Below are 17,494 nucleotides of genomic sequence, written 5' to 3'. Positions count from 1 at the left end.
AAAGTCCACAAATAGATACTAGCGGTTACTATTTACCTATTCTTCATACGAATATAATAAAAGGAATTAGCAAGAAAAATATACGAAGGCACAAAAACAACCACTATGATTTAAATGATTTGTACATCACATAATTTGCTTAGTTGTAAACTGTTCAAATAGATGGTGGATTGACGTCAATACATAGCTATTGAAGAATACCTTTTTTTTATTTCTAACAATCCTCTTGACAATAGTTTTGTGGTGTGTGGTACTGATGTCGACGGGTGTAAGTAGTATGTATCACCAATCGAAAGTGAAATGCCTGTCGGCTGATGTTTAAGATGATCGAAGAAAAGAGAATGAGAACAGAGAATGATCGCAGTGAGAATGAATGAATAGTGAAGTCCGAAACGATTGACTGACATTTTGCAAATTAAGTTATTACTGTATGGTTCACAGATTTTACTAATTTGTTCTGTAATTTTGTATTTAAATACATTCGATTGATCCCCACTTATATTCTCATTCACTACAGTTATAGCTGTTTTTCAAAGATACACAGCACTGTATTATTCTACTTTCATATTCATACTAGTATAACCCATGTATCTATTCTATAGAAGTCAATTCTATCTCATTCATTCATTTACTATATTTTCCTGAATGTTCTAAGATATTTCTATCCATTTATTCGATTGTGAATCTGAATGGATAAAATTTTATCTTTACACCCCTTTATTATGTTGAAAACAGTAAAGAAGTAAACATCCAAATAAGTGAAACCATGGGAACTTTAAAAAATAAGTATTTTAACCTATGATTATCTAATTGATCACTGTTACCATTAGTTAATTTATTAGATTCTACTGCATATATATATATATATATATATATACGTACTTGCCTCAAATAATATTGAGTTAAGGGCGGAAACGAATCATTCAATGTAAAAGTTCTATTTCATCATATTCGAGAATTTCCATACTGATTCACAAGTGAATAGAATTAAATAAAGTCGAATAATTCATTACTGGAAGTGTGATAAACTCTATTAACTATCGATTTATATTACAAAATGAGTCTTGATAGTGATTCAGGTAATGATGAAAGCATTTTATAATGTTTTGGTTACATTTAAAATTTATAATGAGATAGCATGACTATAATTTATGGACAAATCAATCATGTATATGATAAGACGTCTTGAATTTCGTCATGAAATTCATTCATCCATTTGGATAAATAGAGTTTTGGCATTCTAGCTGATGTCAGTTCGTGATGAAAACCCTAAATCTAATTTTTAACCTTAACTATCAACTATAAGTCAGAATTCTAATTCCTCACACAGGTTTATAACCCTAAGTTGGTCCTGATTATTAGCTGGACACTCTCAAGGTCAGTCTAGCGTCACTTAAAGATCGTCTATAAATTATAGTCTCACCGTTTATGTAGTTCATGCTTTTCAATAATTAACGTCTCTTATATTTAATGTTTCGAATGTTTTAAAAATCAGTTGTACTCTAAGTATGATAAGCTTATTATGAATCTGGTTATTGAAGTTTTCCTATTAGAAATATAATTACTGATCTATATTGATTGGTGATGGCATTTTGTAACATTTTACAGACTGGTATTACCTTTATTCGCTAAATTTCTTGTTTTGTGTCATGGTCATGAAAACGTTTTTTAATTCATTTGTTTTATGTCGTTTTTACCCAATATCATTTCGTAAATCCATAAAATTCGAGATGTATAAACATTGGAATTGACTATTGGTTATGTTCAAATAATCATCAGTGTCATACAACTTCAACATCATAATCGTTTATCCATCCTTGTTATCTGGTATGTGACGAAATCTCAGCACGGATATAGAAGGATCGACTAGCTTCTGCCAACTCACGTCATTTATGATGTAGGCGAGATATCCGTCTACCAAACAAAGGACGGGTGTACTGCGCAGCAGTTCGTTCCGTCCTACTTTATGGCAGTGAAACATGGCCGGCAAGAGTAGAGGATATTCGTAAGTTACCAGTATTCGATCACACGGTGTCTTCGAAGCATTGTGCGTATATCCTGGGGCCACAGAGTAAGTAATGCAGTTATTTGGAAACGGGTACTAGGTAAGGATGGCAAATGAATTGATGAAGTAGTGAAACTTCATCAGTTGAGATGGTTTGGACATGTGTTACGTATACCCAACCACCGACTACCCCAAACAGCGATGTTTTATGGTGTAGGAGTAGGTCGGAAGAAAGATAGAGGTGGTCAAACCAAAACATAGCACAAATCCATCAAGTCACCGACAAGTTGACTGAATCAGCCGTGTTGATAGGTGTAGAGTACCTGGTTGGGATCCGCGAGACGATAGCAACCGATGGTTGGAGACCTTGAATGACATGGCTCAAAATCGTTTGCAATGGTGGGCGCAGATGCATCCTCTCTTTGTGTTCTTCCAAATTCTAATCTTCTCAATTCTTCATGTCCCTTTTTTCTCTTTACAAATTTCTTTCACTGTATCATACTCCTTGAATAACATCTTCAAACCCTAATGTTTCCGGTTACTGTTTGTACTCTTACTACCTCTACCACTATGGGATTCGTATCGACAATTGTATCAGTGTGCTAATGTGGTATGGCAACTCGTACTGATGTACGTATGTACGAAGTTCTACGTTGTTATTGACTGACTGACTGGCTTGGAAAGTATAAATTCTAAAAATGTCCAACTAGTTATTTCGCTTCTTAACTGATAGTATTGATAAAACTGACTCCAATATGTGGATGATAGATTGTTACAGCTTTCATAATCACAATATTCAGAGTAGTAAACTCATTTTTCAAAACTTATCTACTAAAATCTTGTAAGGAATCTGTACTAAAATCTACTTTTTTAACTGTATGTTTACTTAATTCTTCATTACATGTATTTGAATTACAGTAACCGAACATCACGTATCTTTAATTTGGTGTTATCGGTTAACAGTGAGCCTTAAAGAGAAACCCTTTTTTCGGTGATATTTTATTTAATAAACTTGCTATCTACTTATAGATGATACTAATCAACAACAGAGAATTGGTCTAGAAGCATACATAGCAGGTATGTGATAATTATTCTTATATTATCTGTAAATACTAACCAAATTAAACTCTGTAGCTGAATTACTCACCTATTGAATAACTACTTCTATGTTACTATGGAGATTATTCAATATATAGGATGATATTAATTTATAGTTCATTTATGAAAGTTAGATAAGTAGTGAATGTCAATTGTTTACTGTAAATTAGTTTGTATTGACTAGTTTTTCATTCTGTTTTTTTTTTGTTATTTGACTAAAATCTAATCAAGAAGTAGGTTAGAGTAGTTCAATTATGAATACGCTCAGTCACTAGTCACTGAATTCACTAAACTCATATAAAAGTAGGATAACATTTCGTGTAGTCAAGTGAACCAAATATATTTTCAGATTCAATCATACTTTTTGTATGATACTGTAGTCAATGTCCCAATCTTAATGATAGCTCAATTTCTACAAACATTATTTCATAATTGTCTTAAATTCCAATAAACTGTCTTCTCAAACACACACATATTGATTTGAGGCAGCGGTTACAACAAACAGAGTAACTTCATCTTTATTATAAATATAGACGACCTAATTTCAATATTTTGGAAACAAATTATTGTCAATTTTCAAAATATCAGATGGGGTCTTTGTGGATATTATAGTTGTTTCAATCGTTGAGATCATTAGTCAATTGAAGCTAGACCACCATAGAACACCTGGAAGCACTGAACTCCTCAACAGTGAGCACTTTTGACCAGCGGAATTCAACCGGGTCTCTTGTGAGATAGTAACTCACTAATGACAGTGGTGGATATGTCGCTCAATTCCGTGGATTAGTTGACGTTAGATATTAACACCGTTGGATGCCAGCTTAGTGGTCTAGTGGTTAAGCGCTCGCCCACGAGACTAATGGGTCTTGGATTCGAATCTCTCGAGGCGAGATCGTGGATGCGCACTTCTGAGGAGTCCCACAATAGCTTCAATAGACTCATAATCTCAACTATTGAAATTTCAAAAATGTAATAAGAAAACGCAATGGACTTCTACCTGAAATTTGTGCTGATGGTGTCGTTCACAAGAACGATCAAAGCTCCACGACTAAACCATCCAGCTCAGAGCACACAACTCCACTAAATCGAACTGTTAAGCTTGACATACTCGTATAATAAAGTTAGAACCATTAGAATGCACATTTACTCATTATGACATTTTATTGGAAAACCAAAAAAGTTCTAATGAATGATTATCAGTAAAAATATACTGAAGATAGATGGCATGATGAAGAAAGAATAAGAAGTCATAAGATAACTTCTCATATTAATATTGATTTTCGGACTACCATAGTGGATGAAAATTGAATAAGATTGTTCATACATAAAGTAGACATACATATTTTAACGGCTGAGGTTATCATACAACTAAGAGTGAACCATCTAGGTCAATCTTATAAACAGTTTTATTCATATCCCTTGTGATAAAGGAAGATGGTTGATTACCTGAATTAGTACTTTTGATCTATTTGACCTTTTTAATTTAAATGACTTTTTTGTTTCATTAATTACCATAAAGGTAAATGTACGATCTCATTATTCTAAATGTAATGCTTAAGTTCATCTTATTTACAAAATCAGCTTTCACTTTTCATTCCACTTTCCAATTTATCGGTATGTTACATTTTATTTTTAAATAATCCACAGATACAATATGAATTTTAGTCAGAATTTAGCATCTCCAGGTTTGTAAACTATAAATTTGTTCGGATAGTTTCTCTTTTTAGACCAGTAGCTGATAACACTCAGGTTGAGAAGTACTTACTTACTTACATACGTCTGTTACTCCCAATGGAGCATAGGCCGCCGACCAGCATTCTCCAACCCATGCCCAACTTTCCTCCTTTATCCGGGCTTGGGACCAGTAGTAGCCTCAGGGGGGCTCCAGGCGGAGGTGTAACTATTGGTTCATGGTTTCAACGATAAAATATCGTTAAGTGTACACTAATTCTTAATGATAGATTAGTCAATATTTTCATTTAGATAAGACAGCATATTTTATCGGGTTATTCTTAACTAACTGCTCAATTAATTCTGTTTTATTTTGGGGTTAGCAATCTATGGACAGCATGAAATATTGGACAAACTACTAGATGAATTCGATGTAAGTTACCAAATCTACTGATGTTTTCGGTATGGAGCGATTTGTTTCATTTAAAAAAAACTTCCGATACGATGAAGTCCGACACTCTGAATTAACATTTTACTTATTTTTAGTACATGTATTTACAATAATTCTATGAAGCCTAAGTTGGTATGAAATCACAAATTTGTCTTGCTTGTTATCTTAAATAATTTTTGAAACATAACTTGTCTACTATTCTTATTTTAGTAGTTCATTTTAATTTTTCAAAATAAATGTGATGGTTCAGTAAATAAATACCTGAGTACAGTCCTGACAAAAGTTCAATATGCATAAACTTGCTTATCTACTTACAAATGATCGTAAACTTATTAATTTAACTAAGATGTAAAGCATTTGGGAGTGACTTCAGCTAGGAAAGTGTGTTTATTTGGAGATATATTTTAAAAATGAGAAACATTCAACTGCTAGTAACCAGGATCACTGTCGTCAGTATGTTGTTGTGAAGATTGTTGGATTTCTTTCAAATCATGATCTTATTTCCACATCCCAGTGACGAGCTTCGCGATGTAGCTTCTGGGGATCTGGTGAAAAGCCGTGACCAGTATAGTTCAGTTTTGTCGGGTATGAGGCAGTTACCCATTGAAGACACTGGAAGATGGAAATTAACAATGACACGTTGCACATCAGCCCAGCAGTCTTGAGTCTAGACATTCACTCGACACAGACGGTTCCGGGTTCGAGTCCCACGTGTGGGATCGTGGACATGCGCCGCTGAGGAGTTCCATACTGGGATGAAACAACTGTCCAGTGATTCTAGGAGTTCAATAAAGTTCCAACTTAGAAATCATCACCATTGCTGAGAAACAAACAGTCTACTAAATTAAGATAAACCATTCCTTAGTTCCTGAAGTTTTCAAATAACAATAGAAGAAAGTTGCAAGACTAGTCTTTTGCCAACGTTTATTAACACTGGCAAAGAGTTTACTAATAGTCACAATGAAAAGGCATTAAAAGACTAGTCTTTTAATATGACGGGGATCTTTAAACGATGAAAAGGCATTAATTGAAGTCTATTAATGTCACTTCATTAAGAGTACATATCAGTTAGTTGATAAACAGATTAAGTGTTATAAATATGAAAAAATAACCAAACCCTTTAAAACTTAACTTATATTTATATTCAGAGAGTAGTTTTGTGGATTTTATAGTGAATACGTACTGCTGAGGAGTATCATAGTAGAACGAAACGGCCGTCTAGTGCTTCCAGGTTTTCCATGATGGTACAACCTTAATTGACTCATGAATTCAACCATCGAATTGATATTGATATGATCATTTATCTAAGACATTCATTATAAACGTAGATGAAATCAAAATCTAATAAATGGGTTTGATATAAATAGAACTGAAACTCATTCATTCAGTCAAATAATCATAACTCTTGATTTAATTATCAACTACTATTTATCAGCTTTATTGTTCTTTGCTAATATTAACCAAATGCATTTGTTGTAGTATGAATTATGTTATCAGAAATATTTTAATATTTAGTGTCTTTCAATCAATAAAGCTTGATCAGGTAACATTGTATTCAGATGAATTGACTGGAATGATGCCTATACATGCAGCTGCAGCTTGGGGAAATCCAAAATGTTTGGAAGTGAGTTATATATTATTTATACTTCAATTCCTGATAGTCATGTATAATGCTTTTCTACTATATTAACACTTCGAAAAAGTGAGGATTTTACTTTATAGAATGTAGAGTTGTAGTGACCTACTTTTATCAAGAGAACGTGATTGGTTTAATGAAAACAATTATTATCATAACCAATTGTAACAGTGATTGTTTTACTGTACTTGTTTGTTTAACTGTACTAAAGACATTCTTCCTTTCGTTGATTGTGACTTTGCACGGATTCGGTTACGCTCAGTAACCACACTTGTACTCCTTTGGCACGATCTCGATATTCTTTCGATACCACGAGATCGCCAACAAATACATCTTGCCTACAGCCATCAACTGCCTTCTGATACTTGGCCCACGGGGATCTTATCGGTTAACTGACACGCAGTCTTCCTTTAGTGTTGATCATAGTCAACCGCGACTCGATGCCATACAACAGAGTAATAAACTTGCTTGATACAAACAGATTTCGTATTTGTTTCACAGAACTAAACAGAGTAGTTTAATACTTCCGAATCATATAGATTTAGGTTGAATACAATCAGCTGGAATATTACTGAAATGAGAGAGATAATGAATTTGGAAGGAAGTTGAGTAAAGATCTATCCAAATTATAAAACAATTTTTCAGTAGTAAATGAGTAATATAATTAGTGGGATCAATCTAGTCAGTTCTTTCTTCTTTTTGTTTTCTTCAGATCTATTCAGAAAACTGTTCATGTAATTAGATCTCTAGAATCTTTAACATTAACGTACTCACAAATCGTTATTCTTAACATTTTTAGACCACAAAGTGTTTGATGTACTTCATTTTGATTCTGAATGTTTTAAGAATAAAGCAAAAAAATTTTGATTGCTTTACAGTTCCTATAACAATATTCAATTGTTTATACAACTAAGGTAACTCTTGAAGGTGGCAGCGTAGAAACAATAATTTCTCATAGAACAACAAACAATATTTAACTCTCATGAAATGATAATTTCACTTTTTGATTTTAAGCTTTTTATCTCTTTCACATTTTTGGTTTTGATTATTGATAAGTCTTGTCGATTGAACGCTATATTCGTTCCTAAGCTATTCTGATAAACCACACGCTAGAACTATACAGCGACCTGAACACCAGAAAGAAGACGAAAAGTATGAGAGAGACACTTTACTCCATGGTTCGTTTTTGTACAGAAAACATGGGTATTTATAGATGTTAACGTTTGTTAAATCAACATCATATTTCGGCCAATCCGTTAACGACATATTATGCTACTGACCAGTAGTAGCACGCCACGTTGGAATTCTAGAATGCTCCATCATGCTCTGATTGGTTAGGACTCTTCGGATCGTTTTGGGCCTCTGGAAGCTCCGTTGAAGTTCTCCGAAAGCCGACTCAACAATTTTATTGTCACCAAGTTTAACAATTTGATTAAATCATATAGGTTTTCACAGATCGGTATATAGACTTTTCAGATATAGTCATCCCTAAGATTGTATCCACAATGTGACTTGAGCAAGTCATAGTTATTAAAATGTCACTTGTTATTGTCTATATGAATTTTCACTTAGAATTATTAATAAACCTTACTGACTATCTATTATATGTTGTAGCATTGTGCTCCTATCAATTAGAGAACAATGATTTATCGACCGGACCCATGAGGCATAAACCCGTATGAGCAGTCTGGAGTACTTGTCGGTCCCGCTTAGTGCCTAGCCCAGTCAGTTAAGTCCAGAACACCAATCTCAGCCTCAGAGATATGAACCATGTATTTCAAAAACACTGGGTTTATATACCAACCAAACAGACCACATCATACCATAAAAGGGAAAATAACATTTGTAGAAGATTTAGCCAAATGTGGCTGTGAATGAGGAAGATAGTAATTGATAGACTGGGTATAACTCAAGAATGGTAAATCGTATAGTAATAGTTCATAGGTCAAAATAAAGCTTGTAATAGGAGGAACATGAATATAGATAGTTTACTTGCTTACCAATTATACAGTAAAAATTTGTGTATCGTATTTTTCCATAAATAGTTCTCAAAAGTTACCACCCACTATTCTCGTCGCGATATAACACTATCCAGTGAAATTTTGACTGGTTTTTTTCAAGTTAATCCACATATATGTTTTAAGAATGAAATGAATACTTACCTGTTCAATGAATTGTATTTTAGAAAGACTATTTACCATAGAATAGGACTTCTAAAGGAATTCCTTAGCTTTAGATAATATCTTATAGGAAATATCATATATTTTTTCAAGTTTCATTATATGTTCCATATTTTCAGGTTACTTTACGGACTAGTTTGTTAAGTTGTCAAAATGCCACTAGTAAAATAAATGTAAAGATTCTGTTCTTCACAGAGTTGTGTGATTGATCGTAATATCATGTTGATTCATTGTAATTGGAAATGAAATCTTAAACTTTTCCAATCATTTCTCCTTAACAATGAACGTGTGAACAATAATAAATTCTTGTTTAAAAATCAATGAATTAGTTTACATATAACTTTTCATCTTTTCATTTATTACATACATGATTCAATACTTTAAAAGTATTTTACCATTTTCTACTCCCATATATTCAGGTACTTGTCCGATATGGCTGTAATGTGAATCAACTGGACTCGATGAACTGTTCACCTGTTCACCATGCAGCAAGAAATGGACATAGTGGTAAGATAATATGTCAGTTTGATAATGAAATGTGTAGATATTCATTTAAGGATTCTTATTATTCTGTTATAGAATTGTTTTACATTAACATGAGCAACAGTTTTTGTTTTCTGGGTAGTGGCTAGTGGATATGAAAAGATCATCTAGATGATCAGCCAGATGATGAGCAAACAAGGACATTTTAATTTAGATTATATATATGTATTTATATTCAAAACCTAAATATTCTTAGTAAAATAGCTGTTTTCTTTTATTATTATTTTTTATTATTAGAAGCTTTATTCAACATTATATTTTTGGTACAACATAGAATTGTCAGCATAAAGTATTTCAACAAGTTTCCTTTTCTTATACCTTGATCTATTATGACGATAAATTTTGAATGATGACCGGTTAGATGTTAGGAGTTCGGTAATCCACATTTGATTAATGTTCATTCGTTTCAATGCATATTGCCAGCCACCATGATGTCGCTGATTGTACCTTTTTGTATCACGTATAGCGAAAGGTTGTAAACTTTTCATAAACGCGCCTGAATAAATTGTGCGCACAATAGACATAATGATGTGCTAAAACAAACAACAAAACAGATAACTTGATGAAATATCTAGATCGGAGGAACAGGTAGCCCAGATATTCAAGCAGGCCGTCACGAACTGAAACCATCAGAAAGATATAAACCATTTTTTAAAATAAAAAGGTATAATCTAAGTTTGAACAATCACTCTCTTTATTTTCAATCTGTTCACAATGTATACATATTCTTCTGTTTGTTTTCGCAATAAATCTTGGTTATGTGTAACCAATTAACAGTTTTCAGTATCCAATGTATCCATGGTAACTCTAATATCTTGTTGTTCTAATCGAGTTGATGAAAATTTAGAATAATTTTCAGTAATAACACCAAAATAACTCTAGTCACAATATGAGCTTTACAAATACATCAGAGAATCTGTACTGTTTACTGTGAATGAAGTATGATGATGGTGTCCACTGGATAGATTTGACGAGCACTACAACACTATATAGAAACGTGTGACCTAAATAATAGACACTGCACAACATTATTGCAGATACTTTAAATCCTTATAAATCCTCATGCTTGATATTACATAACAGATTTATTAAGTAATGGTGCTAAGGTCTTCAATTCAAGCATAATCGTTTACAAACTCTTCTTCCACTTATAAAGTGTGCGTAATGTTTATTAGAAGTAGAGACAGTAACTTGTATCAAATTAATCATATTTCCCTACAAATTAAGTGACGTACGAAGAATAGTTTTAAATCTAGAAGAAAGTATCAATAACACAACAAATAGGTTTACGTGAAATCTCTCATATTTCATTTATACAATTGATTGCTCTCAATAAAAATAATTTCATAACTCGAAATAGTTGTTCGAGAGACATTTTATGTTCATCATGTTAGATCAGATGTCAGTCTATTTGAACTAACCTTTTATCGATCAGTATGTTGTTGTGGAGATTGTTGGATTTCTTTCAAATCATGATCTTATTTCCACATCCCAGTGACGAGCTTCGCGATGTAGCTTCTGGGGATCTGGTGAAAAGCCGTGACCAGTATAGTTCAGTTTTGTCGGGTATGAGGCAGTTACCCATTGAAGACACTGGAAGATGGAAATTAACAATGACACGTTGCACATCAGCCCAGCAGTCTTGAGTCTAGACATTCACTCGACACAGACGGTTCCGGGTTCGAGTCCCACGTGTGGGATCGTGGACATGCGCCGCTGAGGAGTTCCATACTGGGATGAAACAACTGTCCAGTGATTCTAGGAGTTCAATAAAGTTCCAACTTAGAAATCATCACCATTGCTGAGAAACAAACAGTCTACTAAATTAAGATAAACCATTCCTTAGTTCCTGAAGTTTTCAAATAACAATAGAAGAAAGTTGCAAGACTAGTCTTTTGCCAACGTTTATTAACACTGGCAAAGAGTTTACTAATAGTCACAATGAAAAGGCATTAAAAGACTAGTCTTTTAATATGACGGGGATCTTTAAACGATGAAAAGGCATTAATTGAAGTCTATTAATGTCACTTCATTAAGAGTACATATCAGTTAGTTGATAAACAGATTAAGTGTTATAAATATGAAAAAATAACCAAACCCTTTAAAACTTAACTTATATTTATATTCAGAGAGTAGTTTTGTGGATTTTATAGTGAATACGTACTGCTGAGGAGTATCATAGTAGAACGAAACGGCCGTCTAGTGCTTTCAGGTTTTCCATGATAGTATAGCTTTAATTAACTCATGAACTCAACTATTAAATTACTATAATATCCACAAAACCCTTTTCTGATTATAATTCTTTATAAGGCTAAATTCGACCTGTTCATATAAGCATTTGTTTGATGTGATTATTGCTGTAAAATATCCCATTATTTGCTCATATTCTTTACTATGTTCGACTTATCTAGTCTAATTCGTTCATAATTTTCAGAAACGGTAGAATGGCTCATGAAGAATGGAGCAAGTCTTGTGGAATTAAATCTTTTTGGTCAGAAACCAGCAGATTTAGCTTTAGCTAATAATTTCCCTGATTTGGCAGATGTAATTCGTAGAGAAGGTTAGGTCATTTTTTACATTATATTAAAATGATTAATTCATGTTATTCATACAACGTTCGTTTTTTACTTTTTACTTACTTACGCCTGTGACCTCCAGTGAAGCATAGGCCATCGACCACTATTCTTCAAACCACTCTATCATGGGTCTTCCTTTCCAGTTCTATTTAATTGTTGTTGATTCTTCTTATGTCTACCTCTATTTCTCGGTTTAATGTGTCTTCTGATCTTAGTTTTCCCCTTTGGCGTTGAGAATTCCAAGTGAAGGCTTGCCTTGTGACACAGTTGGGTTTTTTCCTTAATGTCATATCCATTTCCATCACTTCTTCCTGATTTCTTCCTCCGCTGGAATCTGGTTTGTACTCTCCCACATTAAGTTGTCGCTGATAGTGCCTTGTCAACTTCTATGCTATACACATCGATAGTCGATAATATTAAAAAACAATTGTGACTTTTATAAAGTTCCTATCACAACTCTTCAAACATGTCGATTATCACAGTTAACACAACACGATGTTTTAGCTATTTGAATGTTATAGTATATTCAGTTGAAAAATAAGGATTCAAGGATATAGAATGAAATTTTCCAATGAAACGAATGTTCAGCACTCCACGAAATATTATGTCGACAATATAATTTAAATTAGTTAAGGAATCCTAACCTCTGTGTAGCTTAAGCATTAAACTACATAAGCTATTTACATTCATATTATCAAATGAAATCATATTTCGTGTTTACATCAAAATCTCTTTCAATCATTCTAAAACTTTTACCTAAAAATATTAAACGAACTATGGAACCATATTCTTCTTTTAAAATGACACAAGCTGAATGGATGCATTCAAAAACATTCAGCATGTAATTTATAATAAAACATTAAATATCAATGTCTAGCATACATTGACAGTATCTGTAGACCTAGTTCCTCTTTACAGTAACCTACAACAATAGATTTAAATAATTCTGTTAGCAGAAATAAAATGAGTCAATGGTCATTGTTCATTCTCTTCACAAAGTTCTGTATTATGATTGTTAAGTTTGTCTTACATTGTTCCTACTCGCTCCTTTTCCACTCTTTTGTATATTGTTTTATATTACTTATTTACATTCAGTAAGCAGTTGTATTCCCAACAATTTTCACACTTATGTTGTAACGCGAGTTGTAGTGTAATATTCTGAATTGTTCACATATACTTATAACGTTTATTGTACTTATCATTGTATTTATCATTATAATTACTGTACCTTAATCGCTGTAGCGGTTATTCACAGTTTTGTGCATTTGTTTAAAAGCAACAGTTTCCATAATGTTTTGCTCCTGATTCGGGTTTCGGCTGTTCATAAACTGTTATCAAATTTAGACACAGCTATTAGCTATCCTTTGTACTATCGTATGTTGTAATTATTCTTTGTGTTACTGTTACAGAAAGCCTTTTCATTTTCGCACATGAAAGACGCGTTTAAACGCCCCAGACACCTCAAGAGTTGAGGTTTGTAACTAAAATTTGTGTATTATTCAATAAAGAACCGCTATTGTAGACAAATCGTTATTTTGGAAACTTCGGTTTTGCGTGTATCTCAGTCGGGTGACCTAGAAACTTTGATAGATCTAGCAATGATGTGGTTATTTTTATCAAAGATTAATTTACTATTCACAACTAATTATACACTAGGGGAATGACAAGGTTCAAATTTCACTTAGGATATAATCAAGTACAGAAAAGAATAGATGAAGAAAGGAAAAAAACCATATTGAAGCGTGAAACCGTAGATATCGTCATTACTGAAGATTCGGACAATATTCTCATTAACTATTTCAATGACTATTTTACAATTATACTGTAAGCTAATGTATGCAACATAATCTAAGTCTCGTGAGATATGTTTGTGGCGGTGGTGGTAGTGGGGGTGGTGAGAGTAAATTACTGCTAAATTGCAGACGCCAAAAATGATTAATCAATATAAAGTTGTCATGATTTATGTTGGGGACGTTAGATCCCCAGAACTCAATTGAAAAAGGACCGAATTTTGTAATTTACTTAGAAAATTTGAATTTCTTTGTTTTCGCGCCAAAGGCGCTCTTGTCACCTTCATGTCGTATTTCCCACTGGGAAATACCCAAAGTGCTATTGGTTTGTTGTGTCCTTTAGTATGCTATTTGGTAACTCTCCCCAAGGACGGTTTTGCATTGTATGTATACGTTTTGATTTGTGTTTGTTGTTATCGCTCTTTTCTGGCTGTTTGCGGAATATACTTCCCCATTTCAAGCTTGGACTTCTCCCTCTAGTTAGCGGGGCTGGGACTCATCAATAGTTAGCTTACTGGTCCTTGGTCACCGAGTCTTGTTCTCGTTCGCCGATTAAGTGAACTCGTGATAGCTTCAAACCTAGAAAGCCTATCGATTCTTTGAATCCTTGATTCTTCTTTCCGTAAGACGAATCAGTAGTAGCATTCAAGTTAAAGAACATAACAATTTATAAAATACTATAATCACAATGATATTTCAGTAATATAAAGACATCTAGATTCAAATCTGATCTTATTCAGTGAGTTCTTTCAACTTCCAATCAGTTATCTAATGACATATTTACATGTTTTACACTACAATAAATAACTTTTAATATTGAATTTCTCTTTAATTCTCTCCGTATTTCTATTGTTGTTTTTTTTATAATTTTCCCTAACAGCAAAAAAACAACTAAAAGAATTGGAATCAAAAACACTACATCCAAGTGATTCCATTGAATTATTATAAAAAGAAAACTGAAGATCATTGATTCATCTCATAACATTTCAAAATGAATTCCAATGTTGAATATAATGCTATTATTAACTAAATAAAACAAATTTATAACATCGCACAAATATTATAGAAAAACTGTGCTTTTACTAGAAGTTTTTTGAACTTACTAACGATTTGATTGGTCCCCCCGGTCTCTCACATTTTCCGGATATTTCATGTACCTAACTTAATTGTTACTCTGGTTGTTAGAAGAGGCATCGACCTCATAGCTTCCGAAGAATCTCGGCTTTGATAATGAGACATAACAATTTTTCTGATTAAAGATCCTTCAACTCTGAGGTCACAGTTAAAATGGTTTAATTTGTCTATTTTAATTAGCGATCGTTTAGTAATATTATTTTCTACGGGATGGGGTTGCTGAACTCTACTCCTTTATCCGAGCTTGGGACTGGAATTAACCCTAGAAGAGCTACAGGCGGAGTTAGAACTTTTTGAAGATTATCTCAAGAATATCTGCGCAATCGAACAAAACTTTGGGTATAGAAATGAAATGATGACTTTCCCATAGTTGATATAAAACTATACTTTTGATTAGCTTGAATAAAGATCTTGAATATATGGCCTCATGTAACGTTCAATAATTTATAAACTAAATTCTTATGGTATAACTTTAGGCTATCCAAGTGTTTTATACGTAGATTTAAAAATGACACGATTTGAAAATGTTTGTATTTTTATTGCCTACACTGAAATCTTCTAGAATAGATCAACAATAAATTGGGGATCGATATATGCCTTATGTTTGCATTAGATCCATAAGCTCTGAACTGAAAGTATGATCCATCTTGTTTACTCTGGAAAGTTGCATAGAAAAATTAACTTCGTCTCAACACTAATTGATATTTGTCCGAATAAAAACGTCGACTTAGTCCACTTTTAATGATGAAAAAATCCTCTATTGGAAAATGATCCAAGGATGAGATGTTTTGTTAGAAACAAAATGGTGATCAAGTGAAACGAATGCTTCAGTGGTTAATTAGTATGTATACAAGAGACTTGGTTTCCTCTTCTCAAGGATTTACATAGACCTTATTGCTGGACTCGAATTACCTAACACACAATAAATGAAGTTGAAACTTTACGCCAAGTATCTACTAAGACATTAAACCCAGATTTTTGCAGAAATAAAACGTCTAGATATTTTAACACTATTTTCTTACTAAAAAATTAACCCACTCAGTGAACAATAAATTTTAAATACATCTAAGTCCTACAGAAAGTCAGTCGTGGTCCGGATAGCTCAGTGGTAATGTATCTGACTGTGAAGCTGGGTGACACGGGATCAACTCCATCAGGGTGCGTCAGTTCCCTCAGGTACAATTTGCTGGCGAGTGTCAATATTATATGACTTTATATTTTATGTTACATATTTGATATTGCTCTAGTAAATTTAACAGAAAAGTGACACTCAAAAACTTCAGTACACTGAACTCTGACAGTAATGCATACAATAATTTAGAAACCCATTTATTCAATTAATAATAATAATTTTGGTATCATATTCATCATAAATAAACAAGTAAAGTTATTGAATCCGTTATGTGAGTGCCCTTTTAAAAGATGCTTTAGATGCTTATGGCTTTCTGGATGACATTATCATTAAGAGAAAGACTATGTACCCTTTCAGAGTAGATTCCCTAGTTACCAATAATTGGTTAAACGTTAGCGTCCGAAAGTTGATAAACAAAACTCAAGAGATTTAATTTCGTTTAATTTTCTACTAGTTCTTTTTACTGACATAATAATTTAGCAACTGTCTCTAGTCAAATTAAGAAAAAATTTCAGTATGGCCTTCAAAGTTTTTGGCGTTGGTGTTTCCTCTCAGATAGACAGTTTGATTCCAGCGATTTAATTGTCATTCTAGGAAACGGTTTTTGTGTTTAACTTTACATGAAATAGGCATGAAAGTTGTTATTCAGAATGACATTGAACTTTCAGCAATTAAATAATCTAGTTAAGAAAACATAATTCCACCACAAGTACCCATCAGAGCTGCAAATCTCCATTAATTCATCTCTTAAGGTGCTGGATTTCCATGCGGGAAATCGATCACATGTTCATATACATTTATAAATTCCTATCAGTATTGAGTTGTGGAGATTATTACGTTCTTGATTGAGACCGTGAACCGGTTGGTGTTAGACCACAACTGAAAACCTGAAAGCACTAGACGGCCGTCTCGTTCTATTGTGGGTCTCCTCAGCTGTGTGCATCCAAGATCCCGGTTGTGGAATTCGAACCTTGGGCCTTCAGTCTCGCGCGCGAACACTTAACCTACTAGACCACTGAGTCGGCATCCAATGGTGTTAATGTCTAACCTCAACCAATCCACGAAATTGCGCGACCAGTTTCAATTGTACTGAGGTAGATATCTGTCTCTACCCGACAAAGATTAGGTTCACCGATCACCGCTCCTCACTAGAACTCCGATAATTCCTTCACGAAGCCAGTCACTAGTGAGCACATGGTAATTATCAATATTGGGTTGTAGAGATTATTAAGTTTTTGATTGAGATCATGAACCGATTGTTATAAAGAATGAGATAAC

At 33.3% G+C, this 17,494-nt stretch overlaps 1 protein-coding gene across 1 annotated transcript; it reads left to right on the top strand.

Annotated features, from left to right (window-relative positions):
• Positions 1-889: 889 nt before the first annotated feature.
• Positions 890-15,009, top strand: MS3_00008251 (uncharacterized protein). Its single transcript, XM_035730300.2, has 7 exons — positions 890-1,079; positions 3,035-3,082; positions 5,158-5,207; positions 6,760-6,849; positions 9,461-9,548; positions 12,019-12,144; positions 14,831-15,009. Exons 1-7 carry the CDS (start codon positions 1,058-1,060, stop codon positions 14,896-14,898), a joined length of 492 nt encoding a protein of 163 aa, XP_035586237.2. The 5' UTR covers positions 890-1,057; the 3' UTR covers positions 14,899-15,009.
• Positions 15,010-17,494: the final 2,485 nt, after the last annotated feature.

Source organism: Schistosoma haematobium, chromosome 6 (genome assembly GCF_000699445.3).
Source record: "Schistosoma haematobium chromosome 6, whole genome shotgun sequence".
NCBI classification, from domain to species: Eukaryota; Metazoa; Platyhelminthes; class Trematoda; order Strigeidida; family Schistosomatidae; genus Schistosoma; species Schistosoma haematobium.
Note: the sequence above shows the minus strand (reverse complement) of the source record. Positions and strands in the feature narration are given on the sequence as shown.

Coding starts and splice junctions, on each gene's coding strand:
- MS3_00008251 (XM_035730300.2), top strand. CDS start 1,058: ATGAGTCTTGATAGTGATTCAG. Junction 1,080..3,034: donor GAGTCTTGATAGTGATTCAG/GTAATGATGAAA, acceptor ATCTACTTATAG/ATGATACTAATCAACAACAG. Junction 5,208..6,759: donor AACTACTAGATGAATTCGAT/GTAAGTTACCAA, acceptor CAATCAATAAAG/CTTGATCAGGTAACATTGTA.